Source organism: Gopherus evgoodei, chromosome 4 (assembly GCF_007399415.2).
Source record: "Gopherus evgoodei ecotype Sinaloan lineage chromosome 4, rGopEvg1_v1.p, whole genome shotgun sequence".
Taxonomy (NCBI): Eukaryota; Metazoa; Chordata; order Testudines; family Testudinidae; genus Gopherus; species Gopherus evgoodei.
This window is the reverse complement of record NC_044325.1, coordinates 84,319,819-84,336,946: the sequence shown is the minus strand read 5'-3', so window position 1 is coordinate 84,336,946 and position 17,128 is coordinate 84,319,819. Positions and strand designations below refer to the sequence as shown.

Below are 17,128 nucleotides of genomic sequence, written 5' to 3'. Positions count from 1 at the left end.
TTTGTTAGTCTCTAAGGTGCCACAAGGACTCCTCATTGTTTTTGCTGATATATACTAAGGGTATGTCTACATCTACAATTTTGCAGCGCTGGTTGTTACAGCTGTATTAGCGCTGCAGAGTGGCCACACTTACAGCAACCAGCGCTGCAAGTGGTGTTAGATGTGGCCGCACTGCAGCGCTGTTGAGCGGCTTCAAAGGGGGTTCGGGGAACGCGAGAGCAAACCGCGGGGAAGCAGGTCTCCTTCCCCGGTTTGCTCCAGTGTTCCCCGAACCCCCCTGCAAGCAGATCTCCTTCCCCGCGGTTTGCTCTCGCGTTCCCCGAACCCCCATGCAAGCAAGTCTCCTTCCCCGCGGTGTGCTCTCGCGTTCCCCGAACCCCCCTGCAAACCGCGGGGAAGGAGACCTGCTTGCACGGGGGGTTCGGGGAACGCGAGAGCACACCGCGGGGAAGGAGATCTGCTTGCACGGGGGTTCGGGGAACGCGAGAGCAAACCGCACGGAAGGAGACCTGCTTCCCCGCGGTTTGCTCTCGCGTTCCCCGAACCCCCCTGCAAACCGCGGGGAAGGAGACCCGCTTGGGGGGGGATTCGGAGAACACCGGAGCAAACCGCGGGGAAGGAGACCTGCTTGATTACCAGAGAGGTATCCTCAGGTATGCTGGGATACCTGCTTATTCCACGGAGGTGAAGAAAAGCACTGGTAAGTGTCTACACTTGATTACCAGCGCTGGATCACCAGCGCTGGATCCTCTACACCCGAGACAAAACGGGAGTACGGCCAGCGCTGCAAACAGGGAGTTGCAGTGCTGGTGATGCCCTGCAGATGTGTACACCTCCTAAGTTGCAGCGCTGTAACCCCCTCACCAGCGCTGCAACTTTGTGATGTAGACAAGCCCTAATACAGCTACCACTCTTAAAAATTTCATGGCCCTCTTTGTAAGAGGAGGAATTTGCATGGTGTCCTTGCCAAAATTTCCTTTCTCTGCCTCTCTACTGTTGCCTTCCCTGCTGAACGGGGTTTGCATTTTGCTCATGCTCTGTTTTCAGTGGAAATTTAAAATGCCATTTCTCTGGCCTAAATGATTGTCTCCTTGTGACTTCACCCTTCCCACTTACCTCCAAGCCTCTGTTTTGTGACAAATGGCTTAGTATCTTATCACATTCATGCTTTCTTTAGCCACTTCACCTTCCATCTGCAATACTAGTATCAGATACTCCAGATGTTGTGCTTAGCAATAGCTGAGCTACAAGGCTTTCTATGCTGCTCATATTCTAGGATTCAGAATATAACCCATCATTATTCTAAACAGCAGTGACTGAAATCCCTGATGAAAATGAAGAGTGATGTAAAGCAAACATGCACAAAATGAAGCTTGCACCCTACCATAGTAGTGTGCATGCTGTATGGAGTCAGCACATAGCTCATTTACACTGTAGCAATATTGGACAGTAATTTTCTCATGCACTTTTATGATCATAGGTTCTTATTCCTGCGTCATTTACAAATACCCTTCAATGTGATGAATAAAGGAAGAGCTTGAGAGTTACTTTGGGCACCCATCCAACCCTACAGCCATCGGAGCCCTAGCTTTACTAAAGCTATCTTAGTGACAGTAAAGAGATATTAACAGGATCCCAGAAGAAGAGTAAATTATAAACAGGAACAATCTGCTCACCTTACACAGAACAATTTTGAGTTAATACCCTGCTTTGTCACTAGGGAGTAGTTGTCTATTGTCTTTCCATCTGCCCTTATTCTATCTCTCTCTGATTAGAACTCATTTGGGCGGGGGTGTATTGATGTGTATGGAGATGGAGGTTTAACCAGTGCTTAGTCATTTTTTAAGAGGGTTTTTGCTGAGGGCAGACTTATAAAGTGAACAGCAGTTTTCCGTCTTCTGCCTGCTTTCCTGGTTCTTTCGGTCCAGGTGGGTTTCTTACCCTCCTTCTGCCTGATCTGGAGGTGAAGTATTGCACTGTGTGAACCTTGTCATAAAAAATTTCCAGTCTAAATACAAAATCTAATCGCCCACTTTTAGCATGATTATGAAAAAGTAAATGGTATTTTATTTGCCTTAAACTTTTTATGTCAGATGATACTACCAAGGCTTCCAGGCTCCATATAATACCCTTACAACCTCTCCTGCCCCGTACATAAGCTAGCCTTGCTTTAGGAATATAACTGTAATACAAAACTGACACTAGGTGTTAGGAAACTAAGTAATAGCCTTAAGGTTCACAGTTGCTAGAATATGCCCGCTCATTACATCTGTTCAGAGCTCCGTATGCAGGACTAGCCCTGGTTACACTTTAAAATTACAGCCTCTCTCTCTTCAGAGAGCCTTCTGCATGCTAGCAATATAGGGCCGGAGTCTTTTCATAGCGGCATTGCCCCAGTACAACTCCAGTGAGTTAAATGGAACGGAGAGGGTATAATTGAGAGGAAAAGCCGGCCCATAGTATTTAAATAAGATTAACATTTTTGTGGGAGTGGGTTGGCAAAGAAGACCATGTCTATATTTGTGACTTGGACAGTAGGTATCTTGTTAGAAAGCATTTATTTTTTCTTTTCTGCTGTGAATTGCTCCATAAAGTGATCTGTGCATAGTCAGTTCATTGCACTCTGAACAGGAATGCTAATGCAGCCATTTTATTTCTCTGCTGTTATGAATTCATTGCTTGGTTGTTGCATTACCTTAGTTTCAGTGGGCTTCCTCATAAGCCCAGGCATATGGCTGTGATACTACGGAAGGAGAGAGCATGTGAGAATGGAGCCATTTATCATTCTGAGAGACCTTCAGATACCCATGTAGGACTGACGTGAAGTGACTCACCTGTCACGCTTCAGCAGTGTAGGGTGAGCAGAATCTTTTTTCCCTCTGTCCTCTCTTTCCCTCAGTAGGATGAAAAGTGGAGCTACTTTATGTGAGCTCTGTCTCTAACAAAACCCAAGCAGTAATTGATTTTCCGAGCATAACAGCTTGCTAATTGCAGTGCTTTTTATTTTGTAAGTTTCAGCATGCTTCCAAGAGAACCCTGACCACACCAGAATATCTTAAATGGTGCCTCTGTAATCACTTATTGCATCTGTTTAATGCTGTGAACATAATTCATGATGGCTCAGGTTGGGGGATTGGAGGGAAGAGATGTGGGTGATGTGGTAACTGTGTGCCCTTTTTTATGGATGTTTAGACTGGTATATCTGAAGGGGTCACTATGCAGAGAGCACTCCAGTAATTACTTATTAAGACAAATGGCTGTATGCCCTAGAATAAGATTCCTCCAAAGTCTCTGAAGCCAGCACCAGAGTTGGCCACTCTGTGATTTGTTGAATCACAGAAACCCCCTTGGGAGCTGCCACCCGATGTGCCAAGACTACCTCTGCTCCTGCTTTCTCTGCCAGCTTGGGGCCCCAGCACCGTGTCTTGCTGAGCCAGACACACCCGTCTGCTCCAGCAAAGACCCAGGGTCTGAATTACTTGCCCCAGAGCTGCAGACTTCACTGAAAACAGCTCACAGAAGTATTCCTGTGATTAGCACTCAGATGCCCATCTCCCAATGGGGTCTAAACCCAAATAAATCCATTTTACTCTGTATAAAGCTTACACAGGGTAAACTCATAAATTGTTTGCCCTCTATAACACTGATAGAGAGAGATGCACAGCTGTTTTATCTCCCCCCAGGTATTAATACATACTCTAAGTTAATTAATAAGTAAAAAGTGATTTTATTAAATACAGAAAGTAGGATTTAAGTGGTTCCAAGTAGTAACAGGCAGAACAAAGTAAATCACCAAGCAAAACAAAATAAAACTTGCAAATCTATGTCTAGTCAAAATGAATACAGATAAGATCCTCACCAGTTCCAGAATGCTCCCTTTTACAGACTAATCTCCTTTTAGCCTGGGTTCAGCAATCACTCACACCCCTTGCACACTGTCCTTTGTTCCAGTTTCTTTCAAGTATCCTGGGGGGAGTGGAGAGGCTTTTTCTTTAGCCAGCTGAAGACAAAATGGAGGGGTCTCCCGGGGTTTAAATAGACTTTCTCTTGTGGGTGGAGACCCCCTCTTCACTCCTATGCAAAACAGAGCTCCAGGATGGAGCTTAGGAGTCACCTGGGCAAGTCACATGTCCATGCATGACTCACAGTTTTTACAGGTAGCATCCATTGTTTGCATGATACTTTGAATGTCCTCAAGTAGACTTCTTATGTGGATTGGAGCATTTCAAGATCCATTGTCCTTTAAGTGTTACTTGATTAGGTACTTAATTTCAACATTCCTTTCTCCAGGAACTGACCAAATGCTGTACTAAGATTATTTAGAAATCAAGCCAGTACACAGCCAGTATTCATAACTTTGAATACAAAAATGATGCATGCATACAAATAGAATTAATAGATTCAGTAGATCATAACCTTTGAGATGTGTTACATGGCATATGTAGCATAAAGCACATCTAAACATATTTCCATACAGTCTAATGGGGAGGTACCATCACACACACTACAGTTCCTTTAAGAGCAGGTTCCATGATGAATTCTTTATATATTGTTGGCCTTAACATCTGTTGGTCCCATTATAAGAAGACATCAGGAATCCGGGAGCTGGCTTTCTCAGCCTCATTTAAAGGTAAGGTAGGCCCCTGGCCTCTCTCCTCCAGCCCAGTAAAGACTAATGCCACACCCACAATCTTTTCAGAGCTTTCCTTCAGGGTACAGTTTTATTCCTCCACCATAAGACTCACAAAGTAACACTAAATAAAGCTAGTGCCCATACTAAGGCAGGCTGTGGGAGCCCAGAAGCCCCCAATAGGGATTCCAGGGCCAGCCATAGAGAGCCATTTGCTCCCCACAACTTGCTTGCTCAACTGAGACACTGGTTGGCTTGTATAATCACTTGATCAGTCTCAGCTGGGAAGTAGCTGATCATGCACCGCTGAGATTGAGCCCCTACTTCTTTAAAAGGGTCAGTCACCCTGTGACAGGTAGCATTTTACTGAAGAATCAGAATGCAATATTCTCCTGCCATCCAGCAGCTGGTTAGTTTGACTGGGGACTCTTAGGATATGTCTGCACTATGGGATTATTCCGATTTTACAGAAACCATTTTTTAAAACAGATTGTATAAAGTTGAGTGCACGCGGCCACACTAAGCACATTAATTCGGCAGTGTGCATCCATGTACTGAGGCTAGTGTTGATTTCCAGAGTGTTGCACTGTGGGTAGCTATCCCATAGTCATGGACGTTGTAAACATCTCGTGCAGTCTATGCTGAACCAGGACCTGCAAAACCAGGTGAGGAGGAGGCGGCTACGGCAGCGTGGCGACGAGAGTGAAGAGGACATGGACACAGAATTCTCTCAAACCACGGGCCCCTGCGCTTTGGAGATCATGCTGGTAATGGGGCAGGTTCTAGCCATTGAACGCCGATTTTGGGCCTGGGAAACAAGCACAGACTGGTGGGACCGCATAGTGTTGCAGGTGTGGGACGATTCCCAGTGGCTGCGAAACTTTCGCATGCGTAAGAGCACTTTCATGTAACTTTGACTTGCTTTCCCCTGCCCTGAAACGCCAGAATACCAAGATGAGAACAGCCGTCACAGTTGAGAAGTGAGTGGCGATAGCCCTCTGGACGCTTGCAATGCCAGACAGCTACTGGTCAGTCAGGAATCAATTTTGAGTGGGAAATCTACTTTGGAGGCTGCTGTGATGCAAGTAGCCAAAGCAGTCATTAAGCTGCTGCTACAAAAGGTGGTGACTCTGGGAAATGTGCAGGTCATAGTGGATGGCTTTGCTGCAATGGGATTCCCTAACTGTGGTGGGGCGATAGATGGAACCCATATCCCTATCTTGGCACCGGAGCACCAGGGCACCCAGTACATAAACCGCAAGGATTACTTTTCCATGGTGCTGCAAGCACTGGTGGATCACAAGGGACGTTTCACCAACATCCATGTGGAATGGCCGAGAAGGGTTCATGACGCTCGCATCTTCAGGAACGCTACTCTGTTTAAACAGCTGCAGCAAGGGAATTATTTCCCAGACCTGAAAATAACACTTGGAGATGTTGAAATGCCTGTAGTTATTCTGGGTGACCCAGCCTACCCCTTGATGCCATGGCTCATGAAGCCATACACAGGCAGCCTGGACAGTAGTCAGGAGTTGTTCAACTACAGGCTGAGCAAGTGCAGAATGGTGGTAGAATGCGCATTTGGCCTTTTAAAGGCGCGCTGGCGCACATTACTGACTCACTCAGACCTCAGCCAAACCAATGTCCCCTTTGTTATTGCTGCTTGCTGTGTGCTCCACAATCTCTGTGAGAGTAAGGCGGGGTGGGAGGCTGAGGCAAATCACCTGGCCGCTGATTACGCGCAGCCAGACATCAGGGCGATTAGAAGAGCACACCACAAAGCGGTGTGCATCAGAGAAGCTTTGAAAACCAGTTTCATCACAGGCCAGGGTACAGTGTGACTGTTGTGTTTGTTTCTCCTTGATGAAACCTACCCCCCCTTGATTAACTCATTCCCTGTAAGCCACCCACCCTCCCCCTTCGATTACCGCTTGCTTTCTAAGGAAATAAAATCACTCTCGTTTAAAAATCATGTATTCTTTATTAATTAATTATAAAAAAGAGGGAGAGAACTGACAAGGTAGCCCGGGTGGGGTTTGGTAGGAGGATAGGAGGGAAGGAAAACGCCCCCAAAAATTTCAAAATGACAGCCTTTTGGTTGGGCTGTCCACTGGGGTGGAATGGGCAGGTGCACGGAACCTCCCCCCATGCGTTCTTACTCGTCTCGTGGGTGAGGAGGCTAAGGAACATGGTGAGGGGGGGAGGGTGGTTATATAGGGGCTGCAGCAGCACTCTGTGATCCTGCCGCCGTTCCTGAAGCTCCACCAGACACCAGAGCATGTCCGTTTGATCATGCAGCAGTCCCAGCGTTGCATCATGCCTCCTCTGATCTTCCTGCCGCCACCTCTCATGTCGAACGTCTCTCTGCTCTTCACGTTCACTGGCATTTTTCCTGTACTTTGATACCACGTCCTTCCTCTCATTCAGATGAGCTCTTTCATTGTGGGTCACTTCCATGATTTCCGAGAACATTTCGTCTCACGTCTTTTTTTTCTGCTGCCTTATCTGAGATAGCCTTCGGGATGGAGGAGGGAGACTTGAAAAATTTGCAGCTGCAGGAGGGAGGGGAAGAAAGGGAGACAAGTATTTAAAAAGATACATTTTACAGAACAATGGTTATACTCTTTCACGGTGAACAACACTATTCACCTTACAGCACATGTGTTTTTCAGTACAAGGTCGCATTTTGCATCTTAATATTGAGTGCCTGCAGCTTTGGTGTTAGAGATCACAGACACGGGTCCGGGCAACGGAATTCAGCTTGCATGCGGCCATGGTAAGCCATTGTCTTTCAGCTTCTGCAGCCTTCATATATCCAGTGCCCTCCTTTCCCAAATAGCAAGCAAAGCCTGTTGAGTGCTGCTTCTTTCCTGTTAATGTGCAGCACCAAAACCATACCCCCTATCCAATTCTCTGGGCTGATCGCTTTACCCCTTCCCCCATCTCGTGGCTGGTATCATGGAAGATCGCTGCTAGCCACCCTCCCCCCCACCCCGTGGCTGGTAGCGGGGAAGATCCCTGCTAGCCAAACGTGAAAAAGCTCAGCACCAATCACCCCCCCCCCCCACTTGGCTAACTGCCGGGAAGGATTTCTTTTAAGCCACAGGCAAACAGCCCAGTAGGAATGGCAATCTCTGTCCCCTTTAATTAAATTCCCGTATTTCAACCAGGTTACTGTGAACGATATCACTCTCCTGAGGATAACACAGCGAGATAAAGAACGGATGTTGCTTGAATGCCAGCAAACACTGGGACCATACGCAGCTAGGCTTTGTCATGCAATGATACCAGATTACTTGCTACGTGCATGGCGTGGTCAAGTGTCCTACCATGGAGGACAGAATAAGGCTGCCGTATCCAGAAACCTTCTGCAAAGGCTTTTGGAGTACCTCCAGGAGAGCTTCATGGACATGTCCCTGGAAGATTTCCGCTCCATCCCCAGACATATTAACAGACTTTTCTAGTAACTGTACTGGCCGCGAATGCATCCCAAGTCCTCAGGGCAAATTAATCATTAAAAATGCTTGCTTTTAAACCATGTTTTATATTTACAAAGGTACACTCACCAGAGGTCCCTTCCATGACATCAATGCCTGGGATAGTGGCTTCGGAGGGCTGGGAGGGTAATTCTGTCAGGCGGAGAAAAAGCTCCTGGCTGTTGAGAAGAACGGAGTGCTGTGTGTTCTCTGCAAGCTCTTCCTCCTCCTCATCTTCCCCGTCCACAGAATCCTCAGGCACAGCTAAGATTTACCCCCACCTCGAAATCCACGGACAGGGGTGGGGTAGTGGTGGCAGACCCCCCTAGAATTGCATGCAGCTCAGCGTAGAAGTGGCATGTTTGCGGCGTTGCCCCAGACCTTCCATTTGCTTCTTTGGTTTTCTGGTAGGCTTGTCTGAGCTCCTTAACTTTCACATAGCACTGTACTGAGTCTCTGCTGTGGCCTCTCTCCATCATGGCCTTGGAAATTTTTTCAAATGTTTTTTCATTTCACTTTTAGAACGGAGTTCTGTTAGCATGGAATCCTCTCCCCATATAGCGATCAGATCCAGTACCTCCCGTGCTATCCATGCTGGAGCTCTTTTTCTGTTCTCAGGAGACTGCATTGTTATCTGTGCTGATCAGCTCTGTGTGGTCACCTGTGCTGATCAGTTCTCCACGCTGGCCAAACAGGAAATGAAATACAAAAGTTCGCAGGGCTTTTCCTGTATGCCTGGCCAGTGCATCCGACTCCAGATTGCTGTCCAGAGCGGTCACAATGTGCACTGTAGGATAGTTCCCGGAGGCCAACACCGTCGAATTGCGGCCACGCTAACCCTAATTCGAAATGGCAATACCGATTTGAGCGCTACTCCCCTCATTGGGGAGGAGTACATATATCGATATTAAGAGCCCTTTATATCGAAATAAAGGGCTTTGTTGTGTGGACGGGTGCAGGGTTAATTCGGTTTAACACTGCTAAATTCGTATAAACACATAGTGTAGACCAGACCTTAGATTTGGCCTATTTTTTAATATATAATTGTAATAACTGCTTTGAGGTTCTAGCCATAGATGAGCTGGCATTTCCTCCTCCTGATAGTCTGCATACTAGTTATAAACTAAAACCCTATCCCGTCTTCATGGATAATATATGACCTTTTTAGTGATGCACAAAGAGAGGAATTTAGTCAGAAGTCTGACAATTGTTAACTTTATTTTTGCCACGGACAGAACTGGGCCTTTAAACTGCCCTGACTGACAATGCCAAGATGTTCTTTCAGGATCATAGAGTTTTCAGTTTTCTGACATTGCTCCATCCACTTTACCTTTACCTACCATGCATCTATTTGCTCAGGCTTTTGGGGTAGGCTGTTAATATGGGTAGGACAGGGCACAGTGTGGCTGTATATGCATGCTTAATTATTGGCTGTCTGATCCCATTGCTGTGTGGGTTTAGCTATGAGGCTATTAAATGGAGTGTCATTTTGAATAATCATCAAGGTGCCTAGAGCTGAAGTAGATCTAATTTTTTTTTGAAGTGTTTCACTTTAGTACCCAGTCTTAAACATTGTTCATGCAGATTTCAATCTTCTCTACTCATGCTCATGTCATATGGTTCATAATAAAATTTCATATTTATTTTATGATCCAACCATCTGGTGAACTCAAGACTGAGAAATCCTGATAAAACCTTTCTGAGTCTAATCTATGCAAGCATTTACACTGTGATATTCTTGCCGGGGTATTGTCAGTGACTTCATCCTCTGCATTGCTGGAAGTGCAGACCTTACTTTGACTTATTAATTTCTCTCACTTACTGAATGTGGTGATCTGATTCATCTGTGAATGTGATCTGATTCATTTTTGGTGCATACAGATACTCTTTACGATGTAATAAGGGATGTTTTTTAAATACCTTAGATTTCTTTCCTGTTCAGCTACTTGATGGACTTTCTTTTAAAAAAATGTAAATACATCTACTGAGGACTTTGCTCCCTCTTTCCAGTGTTGTGTAGCGCACAGGTCTGCAGCCCAGGGAATCTGGGACCATCTCGCGATAAGAGCAGGGTTACAGTTGCATTGTCTTTATATAAGACCATTTTTAATACCATTCAGATTTTAAAAATACAATAAGGAAGTTACTGATTATTTCCTTAGGTAGCAGAGAAAAGCATGCTACTTCTAGTCTTACTTGACTTGTGAAAGTATCTTTTAAAATTATTGCATTGATTTGTAATACATCCCATGGAGCACATATGCAACTCAGCCCAATTAATGTAACATTAATGAGAGGCTGAGAGGTGACTCTGACAGGTAGCGGATCTTACTACAATGACAGAATAGTAGAGGAGAAGAAAGATTGTCCTTTTTCAAAGCTACGATGACTTATCTGTCATCCCAGAGGACAGATGGGGCAGATGATGCTCAGAAGCCAGTGAAGAGATGGCATAAACTGTGTCCAGGGGTATGTCTACACTTCAGTTAGATACCCATGGCTGGCCTGTGCCAGCTGACTTGGGCTTGGGCTAAGGGGCTGATTAATTGCACTGTAGAGGTTCAGGCTCGGGCTCTGGGACCCTCCCACCTTATGGGGTCCTGGAGCCCAAACCTCTACACTGCAATTAAATAGCCTGAGCCCTGTGAGCCCAAGTCAGCTGGCAGAGGCCTGAAGCAGGTTTTTAATTGCAGTGTAGACCTATTCCAAGTGCTTGCAAAAGGTCATGGACTAATCTTCTGCATATGTAAACATAATTTCCTGTGGGCCACAAAAAATAGGGTATTACTGCAATCTCTCAGCAAATGGAGTATTTGTTCTTGTCTTCACAGTTCAGTTTCTTTTTTTACACTACTGCTTCCTGGAGGCTGGATGGTCACAGATGTGTTACCTGATGGATATATATAATATTTTTATTTTTTATGAATTATGTTCTCAGCTGTGGCATGATAAACAAGACAATATGACAGAACTTAATGAGCTGGCCAGGGACATTCAGTAGGATAGCTATTCTGCTTAAATAACAAGTGCAGCTGAAAGCTCTCTTGGTTTCCGGGTGTCTCAAGTTGAATACAACTTGACCAGCATCTGCAGAAGTATCTATTTAACAAACACAGAAGTGGGAGAAAACGGGCAAGATGTTTTGTCAGCTAGAAAGACCAGTAGGCTCCTCCATATCCCTAGCTTTTGTGTTATAGAATTATTGCTCCATTGCTGAACAGTAGCAGAGTTCTGGGCCTTGTAGTTGATGAAAAGTTGGGTATTTTCTTAATTAACATTCATGTTTACAAAACATGCACAAGACCTGTTTCCTTGAACCGAGTGGCAATAGACTTCACCCAGGCAAAATGCTCTCTTGCAGAATCCTCAGATAAGGCACCAGTGCCCTGTCTTAAGAAGTAGTTTTCTTGGGCCTCTGTCTTCAGGGCCTCATGCAGGGCTAAGGGTGGGATCCATGAAGCAACTTATGTACCTAAACTCCAGCATTAAGTACCCAAGAACCCATGCACAGCACCAGTGCAATCCATGAAACTCCAGCTTGGGTGCTTCCAGACTGCGTAAATGCCTAAACACACTTGGCACCTAACATTCTGCTGTAAAGTAGGACCTAAGTTTTAGATTCTGGAGCATGTGCACTACTGTCACACTCTAGGCCTACAAATGCCTGTCTCCCACCTAAGCCCCGGTGTGGTTCATGAGCAGGGGGAAAATGAGCATTTAGCCAACTGTCTTGTGTGCAGGTCTTGATCAGGTAGGTGTGGTCACAGGCCGCCTGCCAAATCGGGTCCCATTTGAAATGGAGGGAGTGGTGACCTCACTGCCCACCGTATAGCCCAGTGGATAGAACACTTGCCTGGGCAGTGGGAGATCAAGGTTCAGTTCTCACTCTCTGCCAAAGTGGGAGAGAGGATATGAACAGGGGTCTCTCACCTTTTAGGAGAGTTCTCTAACCACAGAGTTATGGCATAATCTCGTGGGATTACTTAACAAGTGCTTAACTCATTCCCATGAGTAGTGGCCTAAATGCATAAGCCACCTGACTCCAGGAGGTGGGTTCCCATTCATAGATTGCAAGAGCTAAGAGAGGGGTGTGCACGCATCTCTGCGGTCGGTATCTCTGATAGGTGCGTTTAGGCCGCTCTCTGTCTAGCGTACTGGCTTTTGTGAATTGCATAATCTCCGGTGCCATCTCTCCCATTCATTGTCTGTGAAGCCTAGGTCCTAACTCCGCGTTGCGGCTTACAGTGGTGTTCCTGTAATTTTTCTAGGTGACTAAGAGTTAGGTGTTTTGGTGCTCAGCATTGCAGCACCTAAGACCCTTCTTGGATTCCACCCTACCTGTTTTACAAACTCTGTGCCTCTTTTCTCCTTCAGCCCCTGCACTTTGTACCTAGCATCTCCTTATTCCCAGGTTGCTCAGAAACCACATGGCTTGCAACAAGGTGAGTCTGGGCATCTACTCTCCTTTCATGTAGCTGCGTTTCAGTACAAAGGAAGCCCAGAAAGGTGAAAGGTCACAGAGAAGGGTGCTCTAAAACACATTATATCCTCAACAACTCGGAATGCAGTGCTGCTGTATGGCATTTTTAACTCTTTCTCCGGAGAGATTTCAACTTGGGTGATTATTTATCAATGACCCTTAACAATCAACTGTTAGCACATTTTGGCATAACAGAACCATAGCAGTTCTGTTATGAGGAGAGAGGACAAGGTGCCTGTTAGATTCAAGATTGTTTTATGCAATATATTTTCTGGGTTTTTTTTCTATTGCACTTTAAAATGTCTCCAGGGTTGGGGCTTCTGACATTTCACTCCCCTTGGGAGATTTTTTTCAGTTTTCTGCTGTATAGATCTTGCTGTCAAGAAGTTTTTCCTTGTTAGAATCTAAATTTCTATTCCTTAGCTTTATCCCTATGCTCCTTGTTATCCCCTTCTGTACAATGCAAAATAATTCATCTGTTCACTTCCTTTTTTTTTATAGAACATTTTCCTCATTCATTCTGATCAGATGACTTTTTTGGTGTGAGGTAATATGCAAGCATAAAATATTTGTAAATGAATTATTCCAAGGTGATTTTATAGATCTGGCAAGTTCCCTCTGTCTAAATGGGGATTGGCTGGCACCATTTAAAAAAAAGTAAAAAGTAACGCTATCTCAACTACTTTTAAACATATTAAAAGACTTCAAAAAAACCAGACTTGAACAAACTCAAAGAATGGGTAGATAAGATCCCATGGGAAGAAAATCTAAGGGAAGGAGGTGTTCAGGAGAGCTGGCAATTTCTCAAGGAGACAATATTAAAGGCACTGCAAACTATCCCAATACAAAGGAAAGGTTGGAAGAATAGTAGGAGGCCAATGGTTTACTATCAAATTGTGAGATTGTATCTCGTTGGGTCCTACAGGATTCAGTCCTGGGCTCAGCATTAGTCAATCTTTTCATTAATGACTTGGCTAATGAAACAGAGAGTGTGCTTATAAATTTTTCAGATGACACCAAGCTGGGAGGGGTTGCAAGCACTTTGGAGAATAGGATTAGAATTCAAAACTACCTTGAGAAATCGGAGAAATGGTCTGAAATCAACAAGATGCAATTCAATAAAGACAAGTGGAAAGTGCTTCACTTAAGAAGAAAAAACCAAATGCACAAATACAAAATGGGGAATAACTGACTAGGTGGTAGTACTGCTGTAAAGGATCTGGAGAGTATAGTGGATCACAAATTGAATAAGTCAACAATGTGATGCACTTGTGAAAAAGGCTAATTTCATTCTCGGGTTTATTAGCAGGACTGTCATATGTAAGATACAAGAGATAATTGTCCCACTCTGTTTGGCACTGGTGAGGCCTCAGTTGGACTACTGTGCCCAGTTCTGGGCACCTCACTTTAGGACAAATTGGAGATAGTCCAGAGGAGAGCCACAAAACTGGTAAAAGATTTAGCCCAGGTCTACACTAGCAGGGGGGTTGACCTAAGATATGCAACTTCAGCTACTCGAATAGCGTAGCTGAAGTCGGCGTATCTTAGGTCGACTTTACTTGGTCATGAGAACGGCGGTGAGTTGACCGCTGTCACTCCCCCGTCGACTCCACTTCCGCCTCTCACGAGATGGAGTTCCGGAGTCGATGGGGAGCGTGATCGGGGATCGATTTTATTGCATCTAAAGTAGATGCAATAAATCAATCCCCGATTGATCGATGAAGACCTGCCCTATAGAAAACCTGACTTCTGAGGAAAGATTAAAAAACCACCGGCATATTTAGTCTTGAGAAAAGAAGAGAGGGGGAGGGCAAGGAGAAGAGGTTTTGATAACAGTTTTCAAATGTGTTAAAGACTGTTTATACAGAGGACTGTGGTCAGTTGTTCTCCAGTCAACTAAAGGTAGGAGAAGAGTGTTGGGCTTAATGTGCAGCAAGGAAGATTTAGGTTAGATATTAGGAAAAAAGTTCTAACTATAAGGATAACTAAGCTCTGGAATAAGCTTCCAGTGGACATTGTAGAATCCCTGTCATAGGAGGTTTTTAAAAAACAAGTTGGACAAACACCTGTCAGGGATCGTGTAGGTTTACTTGGTCCTGCCTCAGCACAGACAGCTGGGCTTGATGATTTCTCAAGGTCCCTTCCAGCTCTACATTTTGATGATTCTTTTGTGATTTAACAAAAAAATCTGAGAGATTTGCTATCTCTGAGGACTCGTAATGGCATATGGAATCTTCCACTTCTCCCATGCACACCAAATCAGTAGTGACCAAAAGTTGTTACTGTTTTACAGCAGTGTGCAAACTGAATGTTATACTTTCTTGTACTCTTCCCAATATAAACCTCACCAGCAATTATTTCAGGTGCTGTCAGGGGCTAAAACTTTTGTACACTGCTTACCCTTCTCAGAGGTCCTTGGATGAAAGGCACTGTACTCAGTTTTCCATATAATACACGCAGAAGAGGAAGTCACCTATTGCAGCAGAAGGGGCAGCCAAATCTTCAGCTGTTCTGTGTGGGCGACAGTGTCTGTTCTTTGCAGCCCACAAGCAGGGCTGCCTAGAGCAGCAGACTGCCTACGGCTGGCACTCCCTAGCTGCATTCCCACCAAAGGATCCTCTTGTCCCTTCCTAGATGGGACTCCCAATGTTTACATCCGACTTACAGGAAGAAATCACAACTGCTGCCACTGTGACTTTGTTTCTTTCCAAAAGTGCCACTGTTCATCCAGTGGCAGATGCAGGCCAGTTGTTGTCATGGCAACAGGGGCAGAGGGAGGAAGGCAGCTTAATTCCAGAGCTGATAATTAACTGGGGGGGGATAATTGTAGCAGGAGGGGAAGTTCTCCGTAATTATAGGAGAACAGCACAGATGAAAAGGCAGGGCACAGATGCTGTCAGTGTTGTGTGCCCTGCTGTAGCCATTTAAGTTGTCGCAGGCTGGGAAGTGTTGTGAAATGGGGAGACACTGCCATTCGTAGCAGGGCAGAGCAGCTCCTGGGGAGCTTTGACTTGGGGGGGGATTAGAGGAACAGATCCATTAGGGAAGCAATAAGGAGACCGTCAGAAAGGGAGAACTACTTACATTTACAAAGCAGATTCCAAAGTACTTTATAGGCTGCTAACCAAATTCCATTCACACGTACACCAGTATGTACCAGTAATACAACGAGCTGAAACTAAAACAAGTGGTAGGTAGACAGATATGGGCACAGAGAACTTAAGGCCTTTGGCTTGAGTGCAGTTACTCAAGGCTTACGCTGTGTGATGGAGAGCAGAATTACAATTGGATGAAATATACGCATGGAGAGCTATGAAATGCAGCCATTTCTGGGGTGGAATACTGCAGCCAGTCATTTTGGCAACATTAGAAAGTTCTTCAGAAGGCAGCATTTACTGACCGCAAGCTGTCGGGGCTTTGGCTTAATATCTAATCTGAAAGGCAGCCACACAGCACCCCCATCACCCAGAAAGACATGAAGCCCACTTTCTGAATTATCAGTGCCATTATCTACAATTCCTGTTTCTCCTTGGAGATGAGACTAAGCCTGACTCCCTTTAGATCTCACAGAATCACAGGGAGAAGTGGCTTTTAGGATGTTACTTAAGGTGAACTTTGACACTCCCCTTCTGTGCCCTAAGGACTACATAATAGATAGTTTGTGATGGAAGCGGTTGTGAGGAGAGCAGTTGTGAGGGGAGGGGAGGTTGTGTGGTCAGTAGAAGGATATTCACTAGTGCAATGACCTACTTCTGGCCAGGCTGCTGGGATGTTTGTAGCTACCCTACTTAGGATCTGTTCTCCTAAAATCACCATGGTTTTCTGTTAATAACATGAACTTCCTCTTGTTTCTATCCTAGAATTTGCCATATATCAAGCTGCTGTTGGAATTTGTAGAAAAGCAATTAGTATTGGAGTTGGGGTGTCTGGCTGACACAATAATTATGCTCGAAAATGTAATTTTCCCTGCATATTAGCGATGGGATTATTTCAAGGAGCTCTCATTAATGTGCTGTTTGCCAACAAAGAGCCCAGTAACTTCTCTTTTAATAAGATTAGTGTGGGGGTCATAATGCAGCAGGCTGTTAAGATGATATATTCAGCATTTTGTTCTAAAGAAAGAAATTATCTTCTGCTATCTACAAGGGTATAAAGCAGTAGCTTTCATTTAGATGTGATAGTCACTTCTTTCCTAGTAACCAGTGCCCACCCTTCTATGTACAGATGCTGTGCATCCTCACCATGGAAGTTCTGGAGTTGGGAAGGGATGTAGAGTAGTGGCTAGAGTAGAGGACTGGCAGCTAGGTCTCCTGGATTGTCTTCCTAAATCTGCCACTTATGTGCCATATGACCATTAGTAAATCCCTTTAACATTGAGAACATGACCTATGAAGAAAGGCTGAAAGAACTGGGTTTATTTAGTTTGGAAAAGAGAAGACTGAGAGGGGACATGATAGCAGTTTTCAGGTATCTAAAAGGGTGTCATCAGGAGGAGGGAGAAAACTTGTTCACCTTAGCCTCTAATGATAGAACAAGAAGCAA

The 17,128-nt window shown here is 44.9% G+C and overlaps 1 protein-coding gene across 16 annotated transcripts in view; it reads left to right on the top strand.

Moving 5' to 3' along the window:
- Positions 1 to 17,128, top strand: part of TRIM44 (tripartite motif containing 44) — a 168,119-nt gene that overhangs the window by 55,101 nt on the left and 95,890 nt on the right. The window contains exon 5 of one of the 16 annotated variants that reach the window (XM_030560047.1): positions 5,266 to 5,295. The exons of the other annotated variants lie outside the window; for them this stretch is intronic. Within the exon in view, the coding sequence (XP_030415907.1) occupies positions 5,266 to 5,275 (10 nt within the window). The 3' untranslated portion in view covers positions 5,276 to 5,295. Of the gene's footprint in view, positions 1 to 5,265; positions 5,296 to 17,128 lie in introns of those variants that run through there. 16 annotated transcript variants of the gene reach the window in all.